A 27,716-nucleotide genomic window follows, 5' to 3' on the forward strand; every position below is an offset into this window, starting at 1 on the left:
CCTCAAAATTTTTAAGTGAAAATTTCAAATATACAAAAAGTTCAAAGAATCATATAGTGAACATCCCATACCTGTCACTTAGATTTTACAGTTTGTTACATTTCCTTTATCACATAATTATTTGTCTCTCCATTCCTATATCCATCCATCTATTCATCTTATTTTGTGAAGCATTTCAAAATAAGTTGTATGCATCAGTATACTTTATGGTGGGTGCCCTTTTAATAAAGTTTGCATGTGAAAGAATAAATTACACATGAGAAGAGAAAAATGTAATTATTTTTTCCAGTGTTAGAATCTTGGTTTTTGCAAGGCATTTGACAGGTCACACATTTGAAACATGTTAAATATATGACACACAGTACATTTAAAATAATTCAGGGCTGGGGTTCTACCTCAGTGGTAGAGAGCTTGCCAAGCATGTGCAAGGCCCTGGGTTTGATCCTTAACACTGGAAAAAGAATAATTCATAAAACCTGCACACAAAACTTCAGTACTCTTTGTTTTTTATGTCTCATTGGTTTTGGTGAAAAAGAACTGAAAATTGTGTCCTCAGATGACATCAGAAAAGAGATTTCCTTTTAAAAAAAATATTGGGCCCTTGTGTTGCATGGATTCATTACGACTGGTACAATTTGTATTTGATTAAACTAAGGCACTTTGTCCATGGCATGTTTTAAAATATAGGTTCTCTAATGTATTTGAAAAAGAATGTGTATAGCGATAACACAAACTAATTTATCTGCCTCCCTAAAATAAAGCCTAAACTCATTAGGAGTCTGTTATGAAACATTAAAAATATCACAGGAGTTGCTAATGACTGGGATGTGGTCACCGTTTGCCATACTCACTGTGCCGTGCTCTTTGTTCCTCAATGTTTTCTTAGGTTTCTATCTAATATCCTAACAATAATGTTCAAAGGCCGATTGGACATAGACACATTTATAAAAGACTGTACCAAGTATTTTTTTTTCTTATCACTTACAGTTGATATTCAAGAAGATTTCTAATGACTTAAGTTTTCTTATTTCATGTGTTCCTAAACTACCCTAACTGCTCAGGAATTGCTAATGAGTTATGAGTGTAAAAGCATGAATTTAAATCTTTTGCTTTCATAATGGTAGGACCAGTTTGTCTTTGTTTTTGTTTATCTATTTTGTCTTTCTTTCTCAGCAGTCTTCTTCCCTGTGCAGTGACCCTCTGGCGACATCTAAGAGTAACAGGGTTAGTACTACCCGAGGAGTTGTTACCTGCACCGGTTGCTTTTCTTCAGGTTTAATAATGCACTTTTTTCATAGGCCCTCCCTACTGCAAATTCTGGTCTGCTGAGAAGTGCCAGTCTGGTTGGTATTTTCCTCTTCCAGTGTGTGCAGTGCTGGTGGGGCAGCTGGCATGGGCTAACTCTGTGGCTTGATAGCCTTCTTCCAAAACAGTCAAGAACACATGGCTTTAATGACATGTGTACTGCATAATGTGCTGCCTACGCTTAAAATACAAAACTGCAGGGCATTAAAAATAAGTATATTCCCTTCACAGAGGTAGGTACTGCTGACAGTTGGCTGCCTTGTTTAGAATCTAGTTCCTGCTGAGAAGACAGATTTGCATGGGTCCCACATACTCACAGTGTGAGATGACTGCCCATGCAAGGGATGTCAAATTTTAGTTTGGGACAGCTACAACCCTTGCCATATTAATCTAGGATCTAATAAAGCAAGCTGGCTAGGAAAACAAAAGCAGTAGCTCTCTATACTATGTGAATTGTTAGTTGCTTGCTTTTAAGCTGTGGTTTGTTGTGTTGTGGCCTGTGCTAGTGGACTGGGAAAACTTAATTTTATTGTGATAGTGGGCACTGTTCTCTGTACTTCATTTCCCTTTTCTGCTCTATTTCCTCTTTTGAGAGAATAAATGAATAAATGTTGGTTTTCCAGTTTTATAACAGATGATGAAAGAAAACACTAAAGTTGGTGTTTTTTTTTTTTTTAAATGAAGTACAAACTTGAGGTTATAATGAGATTTTTGTGTCATTGTCACTTTGTGTATTTCAATGAATGTTATGGTAGCCTTTAGAATCTTCACTTGGGAAAGCTATACCCTTAATGCCATTTTTCAAAACTCTTTTTGGAACTGAGTACTCAAAAAAAAAAGTTAAGACAGTTTCAAAATAACTTTGATGTTCAATACATAAATGGTATTTCTTTTGTTCTTTAGGCATCATTGTACGATGGTGGATTATATAACCCTTATAGTTCTCGAACTGTAAGTCTAAATGGAGAAATCATGAAGAGTGGGGAGATGTAGGAGGGTACCATTGACTTACAAAGAAAAAGTCACTTAACCTGACCTGTAATTACTCTACAAGCTGTGATCCATGCATTCAGCTAGCCAGTTGTGACTCTCACCCACGCTATGAAAAGGTGCCTGCTAGCAGTCACGGCTTGAAATTTGAGGGAAATAAGTAGAGAAACCTCTTTTCTTGCTCATTAGTTCTTCCTAAAGAAGTTCTGAGCAGTGCTGCTCAGGGCTTCCCCTTCCTTTTCCTCTCCCTCTCTCTGCGGGCTGTTTGTTTCAGACCAGGAAGTCATAGTTACCTTTGCCTTGGGGATCATGGTCAAGTTAGATGTAGGGCCTCTAATGTATTCTCAGCATAAATAGGACTTGGTCATTATCGTAAACCTTTCTTCTTGGAAACTATAGCCGTCTGAATACAGTTATTACTCATCAAGAACAAGTTCAGCCCGAAGCAGTCCTGTGGTGAGCTACCTAGTTTCTTTGCATGCTTTATAGAAACTTTTGGTTGTTTCATTAACCTACATTCACAGTTTAGAATGTTAAGGATGTGGTGTGGTTCACTGCTTTGTGCATGGATTATGATGCTCCCTTACTGCACAAAACGAAGCACTAATTTCTCCTTATTGAAGGTTTCTGTACAAATGTGACTTCGCACATAATTTCTTGAGTTTTGCATCATGACCATTGAGAAAATTTTAAGATTTTATATTTGTCATTTGTGTGAAACTTCTTATCTTTTAAGTGGTGATAATTCAGTGCTGGGTTGGCTACCCTGTGTTTTTCCTTCCCATCTGTACTTCTGTCTTGTGCCATTTCACTTGCTTACCAGCACTTTTGTAAGTGGAGTGGAAGGAAAGAAAACAAGCCAATTTTTAAAAATATATATATGGAAAACAAAACTGGAACTATTTTAATTACCTAGTCTTTCTGGAGTATTAAAATTTAGTTTTCAATTTAAAAATGAATATTAGTTAAGGAAAGTCTGAAGTAAAAGTCCCCAGGTTCCTTCCTCCCCATTTCTAATAACCAAATGGAGCCTCAGTTTTTATAATACCTTTCAGGGTATTTTCTGCGTATATGAGTGCTTTTTGTTTTGAGCCCAAATGGGTTCATATATAGCACATATTGCTCCTTGATGTTTTCTCTAAAGTATCTTTCTGTATCAGTGCATAGAGATTTCATTCTTTTTTTGATGTTAAAAATTAAAAAAAAAAAAATTTTTTACTTAATGCCTCTTAAAGATAGTTTCATATTAGCATATTCTTTTTAATGGCAGTGTTATCCCATTAATACATAGGTATACATTTTAAAAATCATTTTCCCACTCATAGGCAATTAAGGTTGTCAGATTTTTTTACTATAACACTTTTATGGTGAGGTATGTGTACATTTATGTATATTGTGGATTTCTGTGTACACTGTAGTACATGTAAATAAATGTATATAAATACACATTTGTTCATTTATTTTATTGAATACTTCTATATGGATGGATCTTCACGATAATTTGCACATCATGAAATGGGATCAAAGCCTATATGCATCTTAATTATGATCCATATTACCATATCAGTAATTAAAAAGACTATACTCATTTACTTTCCCAAAGGTAAATGATGACCTTAGAAACTACTTTGTTGTACTCAATAATATCAAAACTGGAGAGATTCTTTATTCAGTTTCTTGATGACAATCAAGGATTTACTTTGTGGGGTGGAAAAGATGAGCTATATGGACTTCCTTTTACATTTAAGTTTGGTTCGTTTCTGCCATGTCCAAGTGACAGTTCTCAAAAAAGCTTTTCCTATATTTACAAAAGAATCATACACAAATGTGTAAGGATGTAAAGACCTTTCACATAAGGAGGAAGTTTGTTTTTAACCCATTCAGTAATAAATTCTGCCTGTCAATTTTTGGGCCTGGTAACATTTTTAATGTCCCAAGAGTGGTGGCGCCATGCAGACAGAACTCGATTTTGCAGTTTCAGTCAAGTGTAGGACTTTGTCCTTGTGAGCTGGCTAGATCCTATTTCATTTGCAACTTGGGTTCAAAGTTACTTTGTGATGCCAGAGGGTTTCTCAGTGATGTCAGAATGGGAAAGCAGGAAGAAGACTGCCCCATGTAGGGTAATATTAGAAATATCTCCACAAATTACATAGGAATAAATAAAGGGAAAAAAGAATCCTCACTTCAGTGTCCTTGCTGGTAGGAAATTCTGTCTTTGATACTTATTATTTAATGTTAAAATGTTTTTTCTCTGCTTTCTCAAACTAAAAACATTGAATATATTTATTGGCCCTCCTGATGGGATCCCAAAGGATCTGAGGTTTAAAAAGCATGAAATCCCTAGGTAGTTCTGGTTTTTTCATGCCCTCTCTTATGTTTAACTTAAATAAAATATAAAATTCTGCTTTTTTTTATCCTTTTTGGAAAATAGCTTTTGATTTTTAATGATAGTTCATTATGCTTTGTAATAACTTTTCTATTTAATGACACACAACAGATTGTGCCAATTATAATGCTTATATGGAGTATTTGTATGCTTCTCAAAACCTTCCTTATCATGCTTACAATCAGCTAAGACCTGTAGTGAAACTCAGTCTTTTTCTTGATCTGCATTTAATATCTATAGTTTGTCGAGGATGACGCTGCGAGCATTGTATCTTCTGATCGTGCCAGTCATGGGCGAAGGGAGAGTGTGGTGAGCGTGGTTTGCATGCAAACAAATATGATAAAGTTTAAAATGACAATAGTGTGTGATCACATAAAATCTGTCGGGAGTAAAATTTGCATTTGACTAAAAGAGCATTTTCCTTAAATTTAGTTTGTATGAATAATTTTTCAAATAACGTGCTCTTGGATACATATATAGACCTGTGAATTTTTAAAAATACTGATACCAAAATTTAAAAGAATCCTAATTATTAATTGTAGAGGCAACAGATAGCTGTTAGAATGCAAATGATATCATTGAAGGTTATTTTATGAAGCTGAAAAATTTACAGAACTGATGACATTTTTGTCATATTTAAGGAACTGATTTTGAAATTACATTGTTGAAGAGAAATGTTAGCTTGGAGCTGGAATAGAGCCCTAGGAGGCTATGATTCATTTATAAAAACTAAGTTCATTTAATGCAAATCACATTATGTGAAAGATTATAAACCCAAAGTTTTCATAAAGAAAGGGAACACCAGATGTTTTTGAGACTTGTTGCCAAAGTTTCGTTTATCTAATTAGGTGTGATCCCTTAGCCAACTAATAAATGCTCATGTATACAGCTAAAGGAGAAAGAACAAACTGAAACACCTGAAAGCATCTCAGAAAGCAATGAAATGGAAAGGGCAGATACTTTGACGTAATGATGCTTGGACTTGCGTGCACTTCGGCTACTCAATAGTTGTGCCTATAGCAGTTTCTTTATATGTACAATGGAGATGTTAATGGCTATCTTTGTAGTCAAGCTTATGGATTAAATGAATTACAATGTGGAAAATACCTATCAAAATTCTGAAACAATAGGTGCCAATAATTAGTATATGTAAGTCCAAGTTGTGTTATTGTTGTGAATAAAAATAGCACTGTTTGATTATATTAGCCCTTAACAAAACTTTATACCTTTAAGCCTGTTATGTCTCTGTGAATGGGCTTCTAAATTCCCTTTTTTAAGGAGAATAGTTTTAAAGCAAGGTAAATGGTCAACTGAGGGTAAGGAATAGCTAATCAAGGTTAAAAATTATTAATTCAGTGTTTATGGAGTACCTATTATATTTGAGGCAGTGTGTTAAGTACTACGAATAGTGTGGTAAACCAGAGCCAACCTCTGACATGGTTGGAGTTTATGTGCTAGTGTAAAAGATAGGAAATAAGCTGTTCAGAAAGGAACAAAAAGAAAAGAAATTATAGTGAGTGTAAAGAGAAAAAGCAGGCAGTATGATAGGGAACATCATATGCATTTTTATGTGGGTGGTCCTTTGGATGGAGTGGTAAGAGAAAACTTCTCTGAGGAAGTGACTTCTGATCTGAGACCTGAAATTTGAGGAGTCAGCTGCTCAGAGAGCTGGGAGAAGAACTTCTAGGCCAGTACTGAGGACTAAGATGGGAAAGAACTTAATGAGTTTGAAAAACCCAAAAGCGTGATTCCCTTCCTTCATTATTTTGTCCTACAATCCCTGGTCTTGAGGAATATGAGAGAGTATTGTGGAAATTGAGTAAAATTTTTGGTAAGCACCCTGAAAATACTTCAGTAATCAACATGTACTCAACAGATTTGATTCCATAATGAATTATAAATTTTGTGAAGTAAAGGCTTTAGATAAACAGTGTCCTAGAAACCCCCTGTTGATCATAACAAATGTCTTAAGCACATATTTTCTTGCCCTCAGGCAGTAAACAATTGCTGTAGCATAGAATCCTAGTTAAGATGAATAAAATAGCTTATTTTAGGGAAATGTGATTCCACTTAGGAATCCCTTTATTTTCTTTTTACTTTTTTGAGTGCATTAATTGTGGAAATTTTCTCATTTCAGTGCATGATATTTTATTATACACCAAAATTTAAACAAACTTTCCCCTTATTAGCTAATGTTCTTATCTTTTTCTTCTCTCTTTTCTTAACTTTTAAAGCATCTCATTTTTTCTGACTGAAAGGTTTCTGCTGCTGATTATTTTAGTCGCTCCAATCGTAGGGGAAGTGTTGTCTCTGAGGTGGATAACATCAGTATCCCAGATACAACCAGTGTGAGTGTATCGCATGTCGTAAGACAATGATGCTGTCTTAAACTTGTGACTAACAGTTAATACGGTAGCTGTTTTTAAATTAGGAACTTAATTTACTCCCTAGGAAATATTTATTTGAATCTACTAACAGAAACTATAATTATTTGTTTTGGAATATATTTATTAATATGTCCTTTAAAAAATTTTTTTTTTTTTTTTTTTTTTTTTGGGTGCTGGGGATCGAACCCAGAGCCATGTGCTTACAAAGCAAGCACTCTACCGACTGAGCTATCTCCCCAGCCCCAAAAGAAAACTTTTTACCTATGGATATTTTTGCTCATAGAACCCATCAGGAGTTTCAGGCAATTATCAATATTTTGCTAATTTGTTTCATCTGTTTCTTACCCCCCCCTTTTTTCTGAATTATTTTAGAGCAAATTCCACACATGTCATTTTCCATTAATTAGTTCAGAATCTTTTCTACTATACCATTATACCTAATGAAATAAAAAAGTAATTCCTTAATGCCATCTAATACTTAACCTATATGTAGATATTCCTAATTGATCTTAAAAATTTTCCCCCTTTTTGAAGTCAGGTAATGCCTATAATCCTAGAGAGTTAGGAGGCTAAGTAAGGCAGGAGGATTGAAAATTCAGGGCCAGACTGGGCAACTTTGTGAGAATCTATCTCAAAATAAAAAAATTTAAAAAATTTTACTCCTTTTGGCTTTGATGAATCTATAAAATAAGTATACTTTAAAAGTTGAATAATAAAATATAATAAAATATAAAGTGTCCCTAATTCATAGCAACTAGAAAGAATCTGAACAGATTTTAAATATTTGAATTATGGCCTTATTTTGAAGAAATGTGTCTGTCCACTGCTTTCACATTCATTGGGCACTGAATTAAGTAAAGATTGTCCAGTAAAATACCTTGGGTCATTTGTCTTAATAAAGGAGCTCCAGTTAGCAGATTAGGATCTACCTGCTGATCTCATCTTTGTGACACTTGCCCTTTGTTGCTGGCATTAGTGTTGTTTTGCCCACTGACCAGTATTATCCTGATGGTCAAGCATTTTGGAGTGGATGAGTGGTGGCATTTCTTTCTAGAAAAGTTAGACATTAGTTTTTTTAATGTCTAATTATAATTAGAAATTCAGTGATGATATCAAATAGCCCCCTCTGAACTATTTTAATCCTAGAAAATAATTTCAAGTGTAGTCTTTAAGTATTCTAGATTGTTGGCTCTCAACCTGGCTGGGCAATAGTATCATCTTGCTGTGGGTCAAATCAAGGACTCTTTCTACATGCAAAATTACATGACCGTCTTCCAAGTCATTCTCCTGAAATATTATTTTGCTTAGTAGCCTCTTTTTTTTCATAGATATGGACAGTAATATTTATTGTGTATACTTGTTATCTTACAGATTTTGTTTCTGTCATCCTCTAATTTAGGGTGTCTGAATTAGTGGTTATGTCCTCCTTACATCTATTTCTTGGAAATTTACTTAGTAATTACATAAAAATGAAAAAGTTGACAGTTATTTAAATCTCTCCCTGTCTCTACTAATTACATATAACTAATGAAAGAAAAAGATTGTCTAGAATACAGCTTGCAAATCCTCTTGTTATTTTACAGCCTTCAAGTCACTGGCTTATATATTTTTAAGTGATTATATAAGAACCTATGTAATATTCTTAATTTTGCCTCTTGGAAAAACCTAAAACACATGCTGGTTCCCTGTCTAGAGCAAATAACTTTCTCTAATAGTATTTATTTCAAGGACATACTATTATTCAATTCATTGTAGACAAATAAAAAGCTGACTTGGTAGGCCCCTCCCCCTCTTTTAAAGATAAGCTGGAAATTTGCAGTTTCAATATGAAATATTCTGATTTTAAAATGCTGTCGATGAATTCAGAATTTTAGAAGATACTTTCTGACTACTCCATTGTGTAACAAATATATTTTTATAGGCTGATAGTTTATAACTTCTGAGCTAAGGGGTGCTGAAAGTCAGGCCCTGTAAGACTATATGCTATTTATTTGGGTCTCCTTAGCCCTATGTCATATTTTTTTTCTTTATCAGCTTCATTTTTGCTCTGAAGGTCTATCTAGAATAAAGGAAAAGAATATAAATGTGCTAGCTAAAATTTTGATGATTACTTCTGAATGGAATTCTCAGCCAGTTTTGCTTTATGAACTTATTAAAAATGATTGTTTTCTTCCCTTCTCTGGGGAATCAGATTCTTCCATTTTGTTTTTTCTTTTTTTCAAATATATTTGAATAGCAGTAACAAACCAGTACAGGTTGAGCATCTCTTATCCAAAAAATCAGAAATGCTTCAAAACCTGACATTTTTGGAGCACCAAATGGTGCCACAAATGAAGAATCTCACACTTTGTATGCTAGATCATTGTCAGTACTCAGGCACACTAAAAATAAAGTATGGAATCCCCTTCAGTCTATGGCTACGGTATACATGAGCAATAAGTGAATTTCATATTCAGACTTGGATCCCATGCCTGACATATTTCATTATGTATATACCAATATTCTAAAATCTGAAAAATCCAAAATCTTAACACTTAAACATTTCAAAGAAGGGATACTTAACCTGTGTATATAAATACATATATCTAAATATATATATTATATATATATTATATATGTATATATATATATGAAACAGACAGTAGAGGATTAGGATCCACGATTGAACAAATTACACTATAAATAGCTTTGTAGACTATGGTTTTATACCTTAAACATGATTAAATATTATTCCATTTTAAAAGCCTTTTCAGGATCTTGGCAGACTCTTTGGGTCATTATTATAAATATTAAGTTGTCATTGCACTGCAGCTAGTTAGACATCCTGGTTATTGAAACGGGGCTTTTAGAATAACAGATTTCAACTGGCTTTACAGTACAAGTCTCAGAAGTGAGAGCTGAAGCATCTCTGGCCAAGTCACTGCAGCCAGAATAACTGGACTGCAGCATGACTGCCCTGGGCATTTTTTGCTGGCTTAACAATCCCTGAGGTTTGGCGCATGATCACTTGGGGTTGCGACATTTGGGATCTGTCAGAAGACAGAGAAAGTGATAAGATTCAATGTTGTGATGGCCTAGTTCAGAGATGCCAACCTCTGAAATGTAAGATTATTCCAAGGTGATGGTCTGCTAAGAAATGGGTGAGTTTGGGGGTAATTTTTATAAACAGCAAATAGGAAGAAAGTTTTAAATAGACTTAGAAGAATAATTTCGAATACTGCTCATTTTTCTCCTTGTTAGCAGAAAAGAGTTGAAAAATACTCTGAGAAAACTGAGGCAGTTTATTCAGATATAATAATTCTTTTACCCTGAAGAATAGCATATTAAATATTTGGCAGTGCATTTTACCAGTTCAGATTTGAGGAAGGATTATATGTTACCTTTTAAGGCAATAATTGGCAATATAGAAAAACAACTTTTGCCTACTGTTATTACTTGTTTATTGCAAAATATTTTATATGTTGTTTTAAAAATCCAAATAAAACAATTTTTGAGAGTATTATAGCAAGAAGTAACAAAAGAGTTAAATGTCTAATATTTCAATTATTGATATAATAAAAGGTATTTATAAACATGATGAATGTGGTAATAAAAAGAACACTGAAAACTTTTAAATATGAGGAAGTTAGGGTGAAGTGTTCTGAGTAGAACTAGAAATGATAATATTTTGTGTTTTAATAATTAACTGATGGAGGTTTTCAGATTTCTTCTCTTGTTTGGACTGGGAAAGTTGGTTGGTCTAGGGTTTTGGAGTCTGGGTATATTTTATGTTTAATTAAGTCCTTATGTGCCTTTTTCCCTTAGTGGTAATTGGAATAGTATATGCAAGTAAATAATATGAACACTGGCTTTCATAAAGCTGAGGTTTGGATCCAACTCCGACATTTAGTAATTGTTAAACCTTTAGCAAACTCTTTCATCTCTGAAATTTTGACCTTAGCTTCAAAGTCAGAATTTTAGACTAGAACTTTCCCTTCTTGAGACATTGTCTAAAACAACCCCAAGGCGTTTCATCAGTAATAGTTTCAGTCAGTCATGATATATCAGGATTACAGATTACTATGAAGCTGTTCAAATAAATGAGATCAATACATCTATAAGTACAGATGGAGTAGGATGTACTTATTCATTTTTACAACAAATTTTATGTCCTTTTGTATACTAGATGTTATTATTGGTATTAGGAATACAGAGAAAAACATAAAGACAGTATGTAGAGAGAACAGGTCCTGAGTGAATAAATGAAGTATCAGAGAATAATAAATGCTATGAAGAAAAATGAAATACTTTCTCAAAATGTTGAGATTTGGTAAGGGGAAAGGAAGATACGGAATATGTCTGGGACACTATTGTCAGGATTTCTTTTTAATGATTTAGGGGTTGGTTGCTTTTGGTGATTGAAGGTTGGAATATGGTGTCTTAGGGAGAAAGACCTATTTCTCATATCACACCCCCTCCTTTTTTTTGGCCACATGTGCAAATATTACTCAGAACAAAAACATTCTTAATGATGTGAGGGAAAAAATATTTGATGATTATATTTAATGTGCTTTTAGTTGAATCTGAACTTATTTGGCTAAATATACTAGTCTCATCTATTTGTGTCTTAATAATGTTTAGAAATAATTCTTTGGCTTTTGGTTTTATCAGAACTTCCTTTTTGATATACACACACGTTTTTGTATTAACATTTGCAGTACTAAAACTTAATTTTACATATAGTTTTCTTTAATGTGTTTTAAATACCGTGAAAAGAAAATCTATCTGAAATCTGTCTTCTGAATGAGCATAATAACTTGATTACTGCATGTCTTTCTTGGGTAAGAATTAAAGTTCTCAACATTTTGTCTTATGTGTCTTAACATTTATTTTGTTTTTAGTACTTATTTACTTTTAGGTTTCATTGAACTTGGGAACTCAAATGAGATCACTTATTTTGGGGCCCTTAAAAAGAAAATAAAAAATCAACATACTAAGCATCTTTTCTGATTGTTCTCTCTGTTCTTTTCTAGTTGGATGAAAAATCTGACAAACAGTATGCTGAAAATTACACAAGGGTGAGTATATAAATTCCTAAGAGAATTATGTTCTCAAGGTCAATTAAACTTTTCTGTGACTTGTTCATTATTTTACTACAATTGGCCTGATGGAACTACTCTTGCTCCCTTCATCTATTTCCTGTCCCTGACCCCTCAAAATTCCTCTGAAGTTAAATCATGTGAAATCCTGGGAAGGGAAGAGAAAAGACTGCATTTTATTTCATTGAATGTCACCTCTTAAGTTTTTGGCTGTTCTTTTGATTTTCATTCCTCTAGAAATTGATCCTGAGAAGCCATTAAACACTAGAAATGAAATGTGTTTAGGAGTGGTGGTGACAAACTGAGAATTTGATTTCTTTATGCATAAGTTATTTCTTTAAATAAAATAACCCCTTTTGTGTTAGTTTCTAACTTTTCTTCTGAAAGTAGCTTTAGAAAGTTGATTAGGGAAATGACTTTCAGGAATATTTCTACATTGTACCCAGGAAAGTTAGATGAGCTTTGTCTAATAGAAATACAAGGAAGCCACTGTTTTAAGTATATAAGTCTAAATTTTCTAGTAGCCACATTAAAAAAGTTAAAAGAAGCAAAGTTGTATTTAACACAAATATTCAAAATATTTCAACATAGAGTCAATGTGAAAAATTAATGATACATATACTTCTTCCTTTTTTCCACACTAAGCCTTTGAAATCTGATATATATTTTCCACTCAATCTCAGTTTGGTCTCACCACATTTCAAGTGCTCAAAAGCCGTGTGTGGCTAGTAGGTAGCATATCAGGATAACACAGATCTATATGGTTTATTAATCAGTACATACTCTTACATGAAATTAATTTTGGAAAGAGCAATCTGAATTCCTAGTGATATGCAGTGTTGTTGCTCTCAGCTCTCCATCTTTATCAGCAAAGTATGAGAAAAAGAGGAGATTCTTAAAGCAGTTTTAGGAACTAAATAGGGGAAGTACCAATTAGCATACCATTTATAAAGTTCTAAAACTGCTTTAAATTAGTCTAATGTGATCACTTAAGTGCTATTTGAATATAGCAATGATAAACTTAGAGAATAAATAAACATGGGCTGGGGGATGTAGCTTGGTGGTAGAGGCACAAGAAAGAGAAAGAGGAAGGAAGGAAGAGAAAGAAAGGAAAGAGTCACCTCCTATTAAAAATGATTTCCTTCTTGGTTATTTTGAATTCTAGATTCTGGTAAGGTGTTTGAGTTACAGAATTATGCTTAGTAGTCCTCAGCCCTTTTCTGGGTGGCTCTCTTTCCAAACAGCTTAAACTGCCTGTTGGTGGCACTTGGTAACTTCCTGACTGCACTGTTTTAGTATATCCATCTGAAGTGCACATCTGTTTCTACCACCCTACCCCATTTTGTTTCCATAGCAAATATATTTTTAAAGAAATAAGACTTAAGTGTTATATTTCTCTCTTTCTAGCCTTCATCTCGAAATTCTGCCTCAGCAACAACCCCTCTAAGTGGAAACTCATCCAGACGTGGAAGTGGGGATACCAGCAGCTTGATAGATCCAGACACCTCTTTAAGTGAATTGCGGGTAAACCGCAACTTTTGGTTTGCTTTTTAAAAAGTCTTCTTTTTTTTTCTTTTCTTTTCTTTTTCTTTTTTTTTTTTTTTTTTTTTTTGTAGTATACTGGAACTTCTAACATTTAATGTGACTTTCTGGAAAGAAGGAATATAAATTCCTTAAAAAAAAATTGACTTGAATATTTCAGTGTCTGCAGAGAAGGAGATTAGATTATTCTTTTTTTCTGTTCTCTTTCCTGAAAATTTGATGGTATTAGAATAAGTTCTACAAATGCCAAAAAATCCTTTGTTATGTGTATAAAGTAATTCTATCAGAATTAACTGGCCATATTTTAAATGGAAAATATGTGGATTTACAAAGAACCAGACTGTGGGAAATATTAGTATTTTGAGCCATTGTAGTAATATTTGACTGTTTGAATATAGTTATCTTTTTTTTTCACAAAAATATATGTAGTAATTTGAAGTAATAGTAATATTTGGGCAAAACATAAGATAATGAAAAACTTATTTGACTCATTAGGTGTGTCTCTTTTTATTAACCTTTTTTATCTGTGATAATAAAACTTAAAAAAATATACTTGAAAGTCTACTTGCAGTATCTGAAATTTGTGAGGAACAGGGAAGGGGTACTGAAAGGAATTGCCTTCCTCTATTCCTTCCTTCATTCAAAATTTATTGAACCCTTGGCCCTGGAGAAGGCAAAACACATTCTGGTCTTCAGGATGCCACTGTCTCATAGAGAAGACAAACTGATTCAAAACAATGAAACCAGGTGGTGTGCTATACAGTAGTACCAAGAATAGGGCTAAGTTAATTCAGAAAGGCATCATCTAAATTAGACTAGGAGAAGAGATAACAAAAGGCTTTTCAGAGAAGTAAATTCTGAGCCAAGATTTGTGAATGAACACTAATTAAGCAAAGAAGTTGAAGAGGGTGGGTTTTCTTAGATGCATGCAGAAGACCAGAAGATGCATGCAGAAGACCAGACCGAAGGTTATGGCAGAGTTGCCACAGGATAGGCTGAGAGTAAGAAGAAGTGGTGGTTGAGAGGGAAGTCTGAAAAGAACTGAGAGCCCAATCACAAAGCATCTTCTATGGCAGCCTGAAAGGGAATTCAGTTTACCCTGACAACTGTAGTATATTAAGCAGGGGAGCAATACTCTGTGATTTGCATTATTAAAAAATAACTGGCTACAGTTCAGAGGAAGCATCACAGGAGAGGAGAACAATAACCCTGTGGTTGAACAGTGAAGATGAGATGGGCAAGTTAAAATGGAAGGGAGAAAATGTAAGAAACATAATCTGAAGTGAGCATGTGAGGCTGGAAGTTTGTTGGGCAGTAAGTGGGGGTGGGAGAGAGGAGATTAAGAGGTTTTAACCTTCTTTTAAAAGTGGGAGTGTTTATGATTTTCACGGATTGGATTGAGCCAGAGAGAGTAAGGTTGAAGATTGAGAAGAGAAAGACGATGACAGAGCCAAGTGCTGAAGAGAGTCTAGGACTCAGATGGTCTTACCTAGCCTGGAAGTCTCCTCTCACTGACACAGCAGTGGGAGAGGTAGGAACAGGTGGTGGTCAAGTAAGATGGTAGGTAGGGTTGGAACAGGAGTATGGTTTGTGAAATGGGCTGGACACAGGAGTTGAGCTAATCAGTCCAGCATAGCTGTGGCTTTGAAAATGTTGTTATTGAGTTCTTATTATTTATAGGGTATGAGGGCTGATGGTGCATAGTAGAATAAGACAGTTTCCTGCTTTTGGATGCTACATTCTAGTGAGACATAAGGACATGAGAATAGGGCCTTCCAGTCTCGGCTGAACCCGCTCTTAGCGCAATGCTTGACGTCTTGTTTTCTTTCTTGAGAAAATGACCTTCTTGAAGGAAGTGAGATTTTGTGCCCTAGTACCTGGCTTCTGGTATGTCCTTAGTAAATGTTTGTTGAATTAATCAATGAGTAAAAAAAAAATCTCCCAGGGAGGGAATGAAGTGGGCAGGGGAAGTGTAATATCCAAAATGTGTTCAATTGGCCATTAGCAGTTGATCCTGCCTATAATTGTTGAGTTGCATTCAGGGCCCTGGCAGTTATGTTCCACCCGAATTAAGTATTCAAAATAGACCTTATATAATAGGGTCAGGCACAAGGGAAACAATATTTTCCATTTAAAATTTGACCTATTTTAGTTTTTTAAAATAATATAACGGTAATATTCAAAGCAAATGCTTTTCTTATCATTATGTGGTATCTTCAGGTTAGAATGTATCATTTGACATTGTATTCAAAATGTGTTCAACTTTCCTCTTTTTCTCCCAAATTAATTGTGGTCAGCAACCAAGTCATTGAAAGATAATTTTGTTCATTTATGTTTACTATATTTTTTGAAACTTAGGCATGAATCAAATTTGCTAATAGTTAATTTTATTCTACATTTTACTAGTTTTAGGTGAGGCTTGTACTAAAAATTATTTAAGCTATTTGTCAAATTAAAAAGTTATACTTTATGTACCTTTTTTCTGTATACAGCCATACCTCCATTTACTAATGTTATTTTCAACAGAATTTAGTGCCAAGAAAATATTTAAACTTGGCTTGATTTCTCCAGACCTTTCCCCAGCCCCACTATTCAATCTGACCTATTTGCCCCTTGTAGTGGTTTCGGGTAATAGCTTTAATTTCTCTTCTTTTAATTTGGAATGTGCAAAAAGTAAGTCATGTTTTCATCTGACTCTTGTGAGACTTAAGATATATTTGTGCCTGGTTTTATGCGATGGTTCATTCCTATGTCCTGCAGGATATCTATGACCTTAAGGACCAGATACAGGATGTAGAAGGCAGATACATGCAGGGGCTTAAAGAACTAAAGGTATCAGGGCCCAATTTGTAGCCCAAGCATGCTCTGTATGCAGAAATGTTGGCTATGGTGGTTTCACAAATTCTGTTAATCCACTGCACATAGCTTTACTAACAGTGTTTGTCTTTCAAGCATGTGCTTAACCTGCAAACCATAGGAAAGGCAAACTTTCAATCTCTGCTTGTTTAGATTTTGAGTATAGTTTTTGGAATATTCAGCAGATATTATAAATTACAGTTTTGAAGACCTGTACAGTATTTACACATCTCTTGTGTTTAAGCCCTGCCAAATTTAATAGGGCAAACACCTAAAAATATTCTAGGAATTTTTTTAAATTGAGAATTGGACCTTAAAATTCTCCAGAGCTAAGTGAAAGGGTATTACTTATTTATATCACCTAATTCAGTCAGTATTAAAAGCAGGAGGAAGAAACAAATGAGAAAGCATTTTTATAAATATCCCCTCTGGAGGAAGGAATCAGAAGACAATGAGGCCTCCATTTTCTTTGTTTTTACTTAGGCAAAAAGGATTACACAGATCTAGTGTCTTAAAGAATTTGGAGGTAAATTTAAGTGGGCTTTATCTTTTCTCAACAAGGATGACTAGTAGCTTTCAATATAAATGTATGAGATAAGGGGTTGGGGGTGTAGCTCAGTGATAGAGCACTTGTCTAGCATGTGTAAGGTGTAAGGTCCTGGGTTCAATCCCCAGCACCACCAAAAAAAAAAAAAAAAAAAAAAAGGACAGATGAGGTAAACATGTTGGTTGTAAATCACATTTGTTATCATGTTCTTTTTTTACCCCATGTTTCATTACGAAGGGTGAAGCCTAGTTTTATGAAGAAATCCAAAGTTTCTCTGCATATGGTATCCTGATTTACGATCAAAATATGCACCAAGTCTCTAAAACAGCAAGGCATTCAGAAAGGTGACTCAGGATATGCTCAAAGGACAAAGCATGAACCTCATGAGCAGGACATGATTTGAAGTAGCTGAGCTCCCAGCCACCACCTTCATGCAGGTGCTTTGGTCCATAAAAACTTACAGTTAAGACACAGGACCAGAAAGGGTGGGAATCCTATGGGGAGTACCCACAAAGGAGGCCTGAAAGCTGCTAGTAAGACCTCGTGAAGTTGACAGTAAACATCATGAAAATTACAGAATTGGTTACTATTCTCATATAATCTTCAGGATTTAATCCTGCTTTAAACTTTTGAAGATATAACTTATAGAAAAATCTTGGGTCCAGGGAACAAATTCAGTACATTAAATAAATATGTGCATATTAAATTCTCATGTAACAAAGTATCAGGAAAGCAATCAAGTGATTCAGAGGCAGTCTTTCTAGTTTTAAATTTTACTTAAGACGTTTTCTCTTACATTTTAAATCTGCTCTTTATTGCATTTTTGAAGTATACAAAAGAACATCTTAGATTTGAGACATGAACAGATAAGATCCCTTTTCTTAATTCATGCTAGTATATAGTTTAACTTGACCTCAGATTGTATTTATCCTTGAAATGACTCTTTTAAGTGATAGAGAAGTGTATCTGGTGATCAAGCATTGTGTTGTGTCATATCCTATTAAAAAAAGTATGTTGTTTCACTGCTAATGACATTATTCTTGACTGTTATGTTTGCCTTTGGAACTTTTCCCCCCACTGTTCCCTTTATCCTTTCTTTAATCAGGAAAGTCGATCCTTTGGCAATATAGTGTTTATCACATGCCATAGTACTATTTAGCATGCACTTATTTTACTTAGATGCAGTAAAATATTATGAAAAAACAAGTGAGCTAAAAGGTTTTTAATGATTTTATAAAGGACTAAGTCCATTTAAAAAACTATTAAAATTAACATTTAACTATGTTTTAATGTTGAATGACAGCAGTAAATAAAAGAACGTAGTAAATCTTGTTTCTAGCAACCAAAAACTTTTCAAGACATTCAAAGAAGGCAAACTGTAGCATACAATGTATAATGTGTAATTTATGTTTGAAAATATAAAAAGACGCAAGGAATATCTGCATATGAATGAATAGGAAGTGCCTGAAAGGTTCTCTCCCACACACTGATGTCTCTGGAGGGCATGTGGTCAAGGAAGAAGTTTGCTTTATCTGTATTATTTTTCTCCCAGTGAAAATCTTACCATGTTTTGCTTAGGTACTCTTAGGAGCAGTTTTTAGTTTAACTGGTAGATAATATTTCAGAATTACTAAAAACATTCTTAAAGTCTAGGCTTACCATCTGTCCAAACTTAAGTTACTTGGCCTCCCTGTTAGTTCTCTTATCTGCCAAATGAGGATGATGGTAAATATCTATCTGATGGAGTTGCTCAAAGAATTAAATTTAGTAAGTCATGTAAAGAACATGTAAATATTTAATAAATTCTGCAATTATTATTAGGTATTATTATCATAATATTAGTCAAGAACCTATCTGAAGCTGGGTATGGTGGCACATACCTGTAATCTTAGCTTCTCTAGAGGCTAACACAGGAGGAACACAAGTTCAGGGCCAGTCTTGGCAACTTAGTGGGACCTTGTCTCAAAAAAATAAAAACGGACTGGGGTATAGTTCAGTTGTAGAGTACCCCTGGGTTGAATACCCAGTTAACCCCTACCCCAACTCCAAATCTTAAAGGCCAGGGTTTTACCCCATACATTTATAAAAATGTTGAATGCAGAAATTAGAATTTGAGAGGCAGGACCTGTACGAAGATACTCAATGTATCACCCTCAAACTTCTAGCACTAGAATATACTGTGATTTTTTTCAGGCTGTGAGGAAAGGGTGACACCAGTTTACCTTCACAGACACTTGGGTGCAACATAATCTTGATTTAGCCAAAACAAATCCAGCTTTGATAGATTTTTCTTTTTAGGTTGATGGACCTTTATTTTGTTTATTTATATGCAGTGCTGAGAATCAAACCCACTGCCTCACACATGCTAGGCAAGTGCTCTACCACTGAGCCACAACCCTAGCCCTGGTAGATGTTTTTTTGGTAAGAAACAGTTCAGATTCTACTTCCTTGAGGATCTTAGCTTGAATGGATGTTTTTCACTCTCCCAAACTCTTTAAGTGTGAATCACCTTTACTAATTCTTGACTTATAATGACAAATAGTTGATAATATTTATCAATTTTATATTCACTATCTCAGTCTTTTCATAGATTTGGAAATGTTAAGTAATCTTGAATAGTTTCATAAGCTGTTAACCAGGTTTTGAGATGTAGAGGACAAGAACAACTCATTCATCTTTGTGAAAGTACAGAGATACTTGATCCATTTTTATTGATTATTTTTTAAGTTAATTAAGACCTTTCAGAAAATGTTCTTCTAAATATTTCCCATGCCTTTGTGTCTTAGAAGAAGGATAGGGATAAGGAGAGAAATGAGTTTGACTTAAGTAATCCCAGGAAGAACTATCAAGAGAAGAGTTAATAGTTTATGGTATAAATCTTATCATATAACTTGGCCAGTTTGGTGAAAATGTCTGCTTTATGCACAGCCCTGAGAATAAAATGATTAAGGTATCATGTCCCTGAATTCAAGTAGCACATAAACTAGTTGAGGGTTTTGGTCATAGGGTTGTGAAGGTTTGTTCCAAGAGTATACAGGCATTTAAAAAAAAAAAAAATGTGAATTTATACTTGGAGCTACAGTGTATGGACTATAATTTAGTCAAATATGTGCCTGTTGCCATTTACAATATTACTTTTGGAACTTGGCATTCCTCCACTGTTGTTTCCGGAAACATCTGTTTTAAATGAACAACTGGTTGATGACACTTAGGCTTGAATAATGTTAATGTATATAATAAATTAAAATGTCATTTTATAAGAAAAAAGAGTACATGGGCATATAAAGTCAAAGCTTAAACATTTACACAGTGATTTCAAAACTTTGGTGTGCACCAGAAATCACTTGGGACCTTTTAAAATACATATTGCTGAACTCTACCTCCAGATTTTCTGATTCAGTGGGTCTGGGAGGAAATTGAAAATTGCATTTTTACTTTACTGCATTATGATAAGAACTTTTTTTTTTCACTATTTGTCAGATGACTGAGAATCGTTCTAAATTCTGCATTACATTAATATTCTATTACACATGTAGTACTATACAATTAACTTTGCTTATATTCCTTATTTAGGCTGCATGTTTCCAATATTAGTTTAAATCTTGGGTGTCAAGTCATCACTGGCTTGTGAAATGTGAGTTTGGAGAGAGAGAGAGGGAGGGAGGGAAAGTATTTGTGTGTATTCTTATTAAGGTATAATTCACACACCATAAAATTTGCCCATTTTAAGTGCCTAGTTAGTGATTTTTAGCATAGTCAGGGTTGCACACCCACCACTGCAACCCAGCTTTAAAACATTTCATCACCCCAGAAAGAAGCTCTGTACCTATTAACAGTCATTCTTCCTCTCCTCATTCTTCTTTTCCCATTCCCATCCTCAGCCTGGGCAGCTGCTAACTTTCTGTCTTTATAGATTTGCCTGTTCTGGAGCTTTTCTATAAATAGAATCATATAATATATGATCCTTTTTTTTTTGTTTTTTCATTTAGCATAATGTTTTTAAGTTTCATTCATGTTATAACATGCATTGGTATTTTTTTAATGACTTAATATTCCATTATATGGATTTACTACATATCATTTACTAGTTTTGCTATTATGAATAATGCTACAGTGAACATTTGTGTACAGTTTTTTTGTTTGTTTGTTTGTTTGTTTGTTTTTGGTGGCGCTGGGGATTGAACCCAGGGCCTTGTGCTTGCAAGGCAAGCACTTTACCAACTGAGCTATATCCCCAGCTTGTGTGCAGTCTTTATGTAGACATGCCTTTTCATTTTTCTGGAGTAGATAACCAGGAAGAGAATTGCTGGATCATATGGTAACTCTATATTTAACATTTTGAGGAACTGCCAAACTGTTTTCCAAAGTAGCTGTACCATTTTACATTCCCATTAGCAATGTATGAGGGATCCAATTTCTCCATATCCTCTCTAGTACTTGATACCTTGTTTCTTTCTTTTTGATTATAGATTATAGCCCTTCTCGTGAATGAGAGGATTTTGGGGGAATTAGGGAATGAACCCAGGGGTCCTTTCCCACTGAGTTACATCTCCAGCCCTTTTTATTTTTTATTTTGAAACAGGGTCTTGCTAAGTTGCTGAGGGTCTCTTTACATTGTCTAGGCTAGCCTTGTGCTGGTAATCTTCCTGCCTCAGCCTCCCAGAGTTGCTGGGATTACAGGCATGAGCCACTACACCCAGCCTCATTGTTTGGTTTCGATTTGCATTTCCCTAAAGTCTAATAATATTGAGCATGTTTTCATGTGCTTACTGGCCGCTTGTGTGTCTTCTTTGGAAAAATATCTGAGTCCTTGCCCATTTTTAAATTGAGTTATATTGTCTTTTATTGTTGAGTTGTAGGAGTTCTTTGTATATTCTAACTTCAAGTATTTTATCAGGTATAAGATTTACAAATATTTTCTCCCATTCTGTGGGTTGTCTTTTCATTTTCTTGATGGTCATTTAAAGCATGAAAGTTTTAATTTTGATGAAGTCTATCTTTTTATTTTTTTTTTGCGGGGGGGGGGTTAATAAGGTTTCATTGTTGTGCCTAGGAAACCACTATGTACCCCAATGTCCTGAAGATGTACTTACTTTTTTTCTTTGAAGAATTTTGTAGTTTTAGCTGTTATGTTTAGATATATGGTTCATTTTGAGCTAACTTTTCTGTATGGTGTGAAGTAGGAGTCTAATTTCATTCTTTTCATATGTCAGTGTTCAGTTAACTTTATCATTTATTCTTTTCCTATTGAAGTATATGGCCATACTTGTCAAAAATTAACTGATTATAAATATAAAGGTTCAGGATTTAGAGGTTTACCTTGATCTTGGCTTGTTAAACTTTTGCATTGGTATTTTTTAAAATGTATTTCCAGGACTTATTTTTTCTGTGTGAAATGTTTTTCCTTTTTGCTTTAAAAGAAACATCAGTAGGTAATACTAATTACCGAATTTGATATAATTATTAGAAAAAACACTTGTAAGCTATTTTAGATACAAAGTTTTGAGGTATACAAAATATCAGGCATTTTTGCTAGCTCTCTTTAAATTTTCATTTTTGTATTTCTCACTTATAAAAAGTGACTAAAATTTGAATAATAGCTAGAAAAAAGTTTACATATTTACATTAGCATTATAATACACAGTAGGAAAGTTCAGAAAACAGATGTCCAGGAAGTGGCAAAATTCAAATGAATATGTTTACTTGTATAAAGAGAGGCTGTATTCTGTTGTTATGCTTCATTCTGCACACTACAGGAGTAACATTTCTGAAAATATTAATGATTCATTATTTCTGACTCTTACAAATATGTTTTCCACATACCTGTACGTCTTTCGGAGGCTACATTGCTGCTTTATTTGTTTTCTTGGTGAGCAGAAAGGATGTATATTTCTTAGAAAGGCTCTATTGGCTTATTACTGTCTTCCTGTTTTATGTGCATGTTACTAAACAAAAAGTTCCCAGACTGCTGTTATTTTGTGAAAATGCATCTTTCTGTGTTTGTGCCAGTGCTATAATTTCCTATGATATTGCATATATACTATTCAATGAACGTATTTTAGATATCAAACTGATGACTTTGTCATTTAGGAGTCTTTGTCTGAAGTGGAAGAGAAATACAAGAAAGCCATGGTTTCCAATGCACAATTAGACAATGAGAAGAATAATTTGATCTACCAAGTGGACACCCTCAAGGATGTTATTGAAGAACAGGAGGAACAGATGGCAGAATTTTATAGAGAAAATGAAGAAAAATCAAAGGTAATTGCCTCTCTTGTATCATACCATTTTCTTGGGTCAGAAAATAAAACCCAGCCATTTAAAAAGTGATGAGGTTGATAGGTGATTACAGCCTACTTGGGAATGATGTGTTAGTCAAAACTTAATGGTCCAAGAAACATTTTGTGCAAAATTTTTTTGTGTGAACACGTTTTCCTCTCATGAGTATACCCTTAGGAGTGAAGTTGTTGGGCCCTAGAGGAACTGTGTATTTAATTAAGGAATGCCAGACTATTTTCCAAAGCAGCTTCACTGTTTTACATTTCTTAGCAGCAGTGTTTGCAGTTCTGATTTCTTCAAATCTTCATCAATACTTTTGTTATCTGACTTTAATTCTAGCCATCCTAGTGGATATGATTTTGATTTGCATTTCCTTGATAGCCTTTGGAGTACATTTTCATGGACTTACTGGTATATTTTCCTTGGGAAAATGTCTATTCAGATCCTTTGTCCATTTTTAAAGATTGGATTATTTGTCTTTCTATTATTGAGCTATGTGAGTTTTTTATAAGTTCTGGATACACTTCTCTTTTCAGATACATGATTTGGAAATATTTTCTTCTATTCTGTAGACTTTTTACTTTTTTTTTTGCTTTATTAGCTTAAGTCCATCTTTAAAGAGAACCTTCCTTATTTCTTATTATTCAGATGAAACAGTTACATAGGAAAGGGGTTTACATAGGGAAGGCAAGATAAAGGCTTCATTCTTTGCCTTTATTTACAAGTTTTCAAAACAGGAAGTTGTTTATTTAGTATCCTCTCCTTGTTTTCTTTTACAAATATCATTATAAACTCATGATTTCAAACATTGATTTTTTTCAGTGCATTGCAGCTTTTATTCTTTTTGATGCTCAAATTATCCCACTTTTGGCTAGTGTGAGCCTCTTCATGTTCCCAGCTATGTTTGATGAGTCTAATTGTTTGTGATAGCTTCTTTGCTTTCTGACAGAAAAAATGTTCCTGACTCGTTTTGTATATTTTCTGCCCTAGACTCAGAATTAGCCATTTGTCCAAGGAGCCCTGGTCCTCTTTTAGTGGAGCAGTGTGAGTGATAGGGGTGTTTGTTGTCCCTGATTTGTTCACTGTTTATAGGCTTTCTCAGTGGATATATCAGTGAAATATGTATGTGGGACTTTTGTTTGTTTGTTTTTAATGTCAGAATATATTATGAGTTCATGCTGGTAGTCCCAGTTTATATTCAGGACCGTAGGGATTTTACTTAACTTCTGTCTTAATGTCTGTATCTCCTTTTTCCCACACTGCAGTTCCTAGTTCTCAGAGTCACTGGGGATGACAGCAGTTATGTTACATTCTATTCTCACTGCTTTATTCCACAATACTCAAAATAGCAATACCAACATCAATACATACATAATTACTGAAAATAGTCAAAAGTGTTTGGTTTGGAATGGCCTTTACTTTTGCTAGGCTATATATAGCCAGACTATTGTTTTAAAAAGTTACTCAAAATAGTTTTCTGTCTTCATGCCTAGGCTACTAAATGGATGTATGGTTGGGTTCATTGCATTTTATGTTCGATATATATGTACGTATTGCTTTTTGTTTTTAATTTGTATTTTTTACAATAAAAATACAACATAAAATTCATTTTAACCATTTTGTTTTATTTTATTTTATTTTCTTATTAATTTTGTAGTACTGGAGATTGAACCCAGGAGCATCACCACTGAGCTATATCCCTAGCCCTCTTTATTTTTTATTTTTGCCACAAGATCTCACTAAATTGCCTAGGCTCACCTTGAACAGTGATTCTTCTGCTTTAGCCTCTTGAGTAACTGGGGTTACGGTCATAGACCACCATGCCTGGAATTTTAAAGGTTGTGGTTAAGTGGTTTTAAGTGTATTCCTTCACATTGTTGTGCATCAGATCTCCAGAATTTTTCATCATTTTTTTTTTTCTTCCAGTAGTGGATATTAAAGCCTGGGACATGCTACCACCAAGCCACATCCCCAACCCTTTTTTATATTTTGAGACAGGGCCTTGTTAAGTTGCTCAGGCTGAGTTCCTAGGATTACAGGTGTGCACCACCATGCCCAGCTAAAAGTCTTGATTTTTATATAGTTTAATTTTTCGCCTCCTTTTCCCTTATTGCTTACAGGTTTTTGAATCATCATAGGTAAAGTTTCCCAACCTTTGATTAACTTTTTCTTTTAAATTCCCGTGTGGTTAATTTGTTCTCTTGTTTGCCTTTCTCATACAAGATGAAACTTTTGTTTTCAAACCTTTCTGTAGAATATACAGTTGTTCTAGGTTCCCATGAATCAGCAGTTCAGACATGTGTCTGAAACTTACACTTGGCTTATGTGTTATATCATGTATGTTCAGTTTTGTTGTGTGCCATGACCTGTATAAATGATATCTTTTGTTTAACAACAGGAATTAGAAAGGCAGAAGCATAAGTGTAGTGTACTGGAGCATAAGGTGGATGAACTTAAAGAAGGCCTTCGGCAAAGAGATGAGCTTATTGAGGTATGTACATGAACTTCAGCAAAGAGATGAGCTTATTGAGGTATGTACATGAACTGTGGGAATACTTAATTTTGATAGAAAATGAGTTGCTTAGGATGCAGGTGTGTGTGTGTTAGGAGAAGAAAGGTAAAATGCTACAGAGAGTTCACTATGTCTTCACATTTGACTGTCTCCTAAAAATTTTTACATGAAACATAAAGGCAGGTTTAACAAATTATTACTAAGAACCCTATAAATATTCCCCCATTTATTTATTTATTTATTTATTTATTTTTGGCTTTTTTGGGTACGGGGATTGATCTCAGGGGCACTTAACCACTGAGCCACATCCCCTGCCCTATTTTGTATTTTATTTAGAGACAGGCTCTCACTGAGTGGGTTAGCACCTCGCCATTGCTGAGGCTGGCTTTGAGCTGGAGATCCTCCTGTCTCAGCCCCCTGAGTGGCTGGGATTACAGGTGTGCACCATCGTGCCTAGCTAAGTGCCTTTTATTTCTAAGCACATTCTTCCCTAAAGGTATCTTAGAAAATAGGCAAAAGGGAGAATTACAGAGTAACATCATAATCTTTGGAACCTAGTGTATGCTATGACATGATTCTTGAGAATTAAGAAATTTGATCTTCATTCAGGTAAATACATTTCTGAGATAGGTAAGTGAAAAAGAAGAAATGTCTGAATCTATACTTTTATACAAAAAGGTGAAGGTCAGCTAGAGTGGAGCTTCGGGTTTCTGCTGGTAGAGCAATTCTGTGTGCCATATTGTTGGCATCATATTCCTGGAAGGAGTGCAGCCCATCAAGAACTTTTTGATATCATTTATCATCCTTGTTAGCTTACTCCTTGCATGTGTTTTATTCTTTAAATGTGGTTTTATGAATAAGGGAGTAAGTCTGAGGGGCATCCTGCCCAGTATCCAGGTGTGGTTGTCATGGCATCTAATATTAATTTAATATTAATGACATGTTAGTGATATCCCTTTTAATGATGAAAGGGAGAAACCTCACTTACCATACTTTTCCACATTCCTGGTGACTTAGACACCCAACACACACACACACCTCTCTTTACCCTTTTCCTCTCAAACCTGTCTCAATCTCTTTCCCTATTAATAACTTTTAGAAACTATTTAATAAAGAAATGACTGTCTTTTCATTTATGGTTTGGTATTATATTTGTTATTTTTAAGAAAAAATGAACATAGCTGGATTTTGTGAATTTTAAATGCAGATGCAGATAACACTTTGGCTCTATCAGGTTATATGTGAGTTTTCCAATTTTTTCATGTCTGATAGGCAGCATATTATCTGAATTCTGCATCCTGCTTTTTAAAAATAATGTGAAATCCTTTCCCTTTTTGTCCTTTTGTCTCATTGTGTCCATATGCCAGCCACTTATTATTTCTTTTATTAATTAAGAGCTATCCTATATCTTACACCTTTTTTATGACTTCAAAAGAATAAAAGTGCTCATAATAAATTATAAAGAATAAATAAAGCTGATTCTCAAATTTAGTAACTTAAATTAGGATTGGTTAGCTGTTCTCGTTTTTAATTGATATATTCACTTAAGAGGATTATAATGTTTGATTTATATAATTTGTGGTTTCTTTAAAGCCCAGGGTACTAGATATATATAAATACATTAGTTTTAGTTTTTTATTAATGTTTACAGTTTAAGATCTTTTGGATGTTAGTATCCATGATTATTCATAACTGAAATACCTTGAGTATGACAAATAATGTTTTTGGTCTCCAGAATTGAAAATTTCATGATATAGTAGATAAGGTATGAGTAGGGAAAGTAGGCAGTGATAATTTACCAATAGTGCATAGCAAAAAAAAACATAAGTACGAG

At 34.2% G+C, this 27,716-nt stretch overlaps 1 protein-coding gene across 24 annotated transcripts in view; it reads left to right on the forward strand.

The window, feature by feature from the left end:
- Window positions 1-27,716, forward strand: part of LRRFIP2 (LRR binding FLII interacting protein 2) — an 88,533-nt gene that overhangs the window by 44,125 nt on the left and 16,692 nt on the right. For 9 of the 24 annotated variants that reach the window (XM_079115886.1, XM_079115875.1, XM_079115869.1 and 6 more), the window contains 11 exons: window positions 1,177-1,224; window positions 1,299-1,343; window positions 2,209-2,256; window positions 2,695-2,751; window positions 4,922-4,990; window positions 6,940-7,029; window positions 12,081-12,125; window positions 13,554-13,670; window positions 16,449-16,520; window positions 23,182-23,352; window positions 25,769-25,861. In XM_079115886.1, coding sequence (XP_078972012.1) covers window positions 1,177-1,224; window positions 1,299-1,343; window positions 2,209-2,256; window positions 2,695-2,751; window positions 4,922-4,990; window positions 6,940-7,029; window positions 12,081-12,125; window positions 13,554-13,670; window positions 16,449-16,520; window positions 23,182-23,352; window positions 25,769-25,861 — 855 coding nt within the window. The remainder of the gene's footprint in view (window positions 1-1,176; window positions 1,225-1,298; window positions 1,344-2,208; window positions 2,257-2,694; window positions 2,752-4,921; window positions 4,991-6,939; window positions 7,030-12,080; window positions 12,126-13,553; window positions 13,671-16,448; window positions 16,521-23,181; window positions 23,353-25,768; window positions 25,862-27,716) is intronic. The other 15 variants (XM_079115878.1, XM_079115884.1, XM_079115879.1 and 12 more) reach the window with 7 other exon arrangements.

Source organism: Sciurus vulgaris (assembly GCF_902686455.1).
Source record: "Sciurus vulgaris genome assembly, chromosome: 16".
NCBI classification, from domain to species: Eukaryota; Metazoa; Chordata; class Mammalia; order Rodentia; family Sciuridae; genus Sciurus; species Sciurus vulgaris.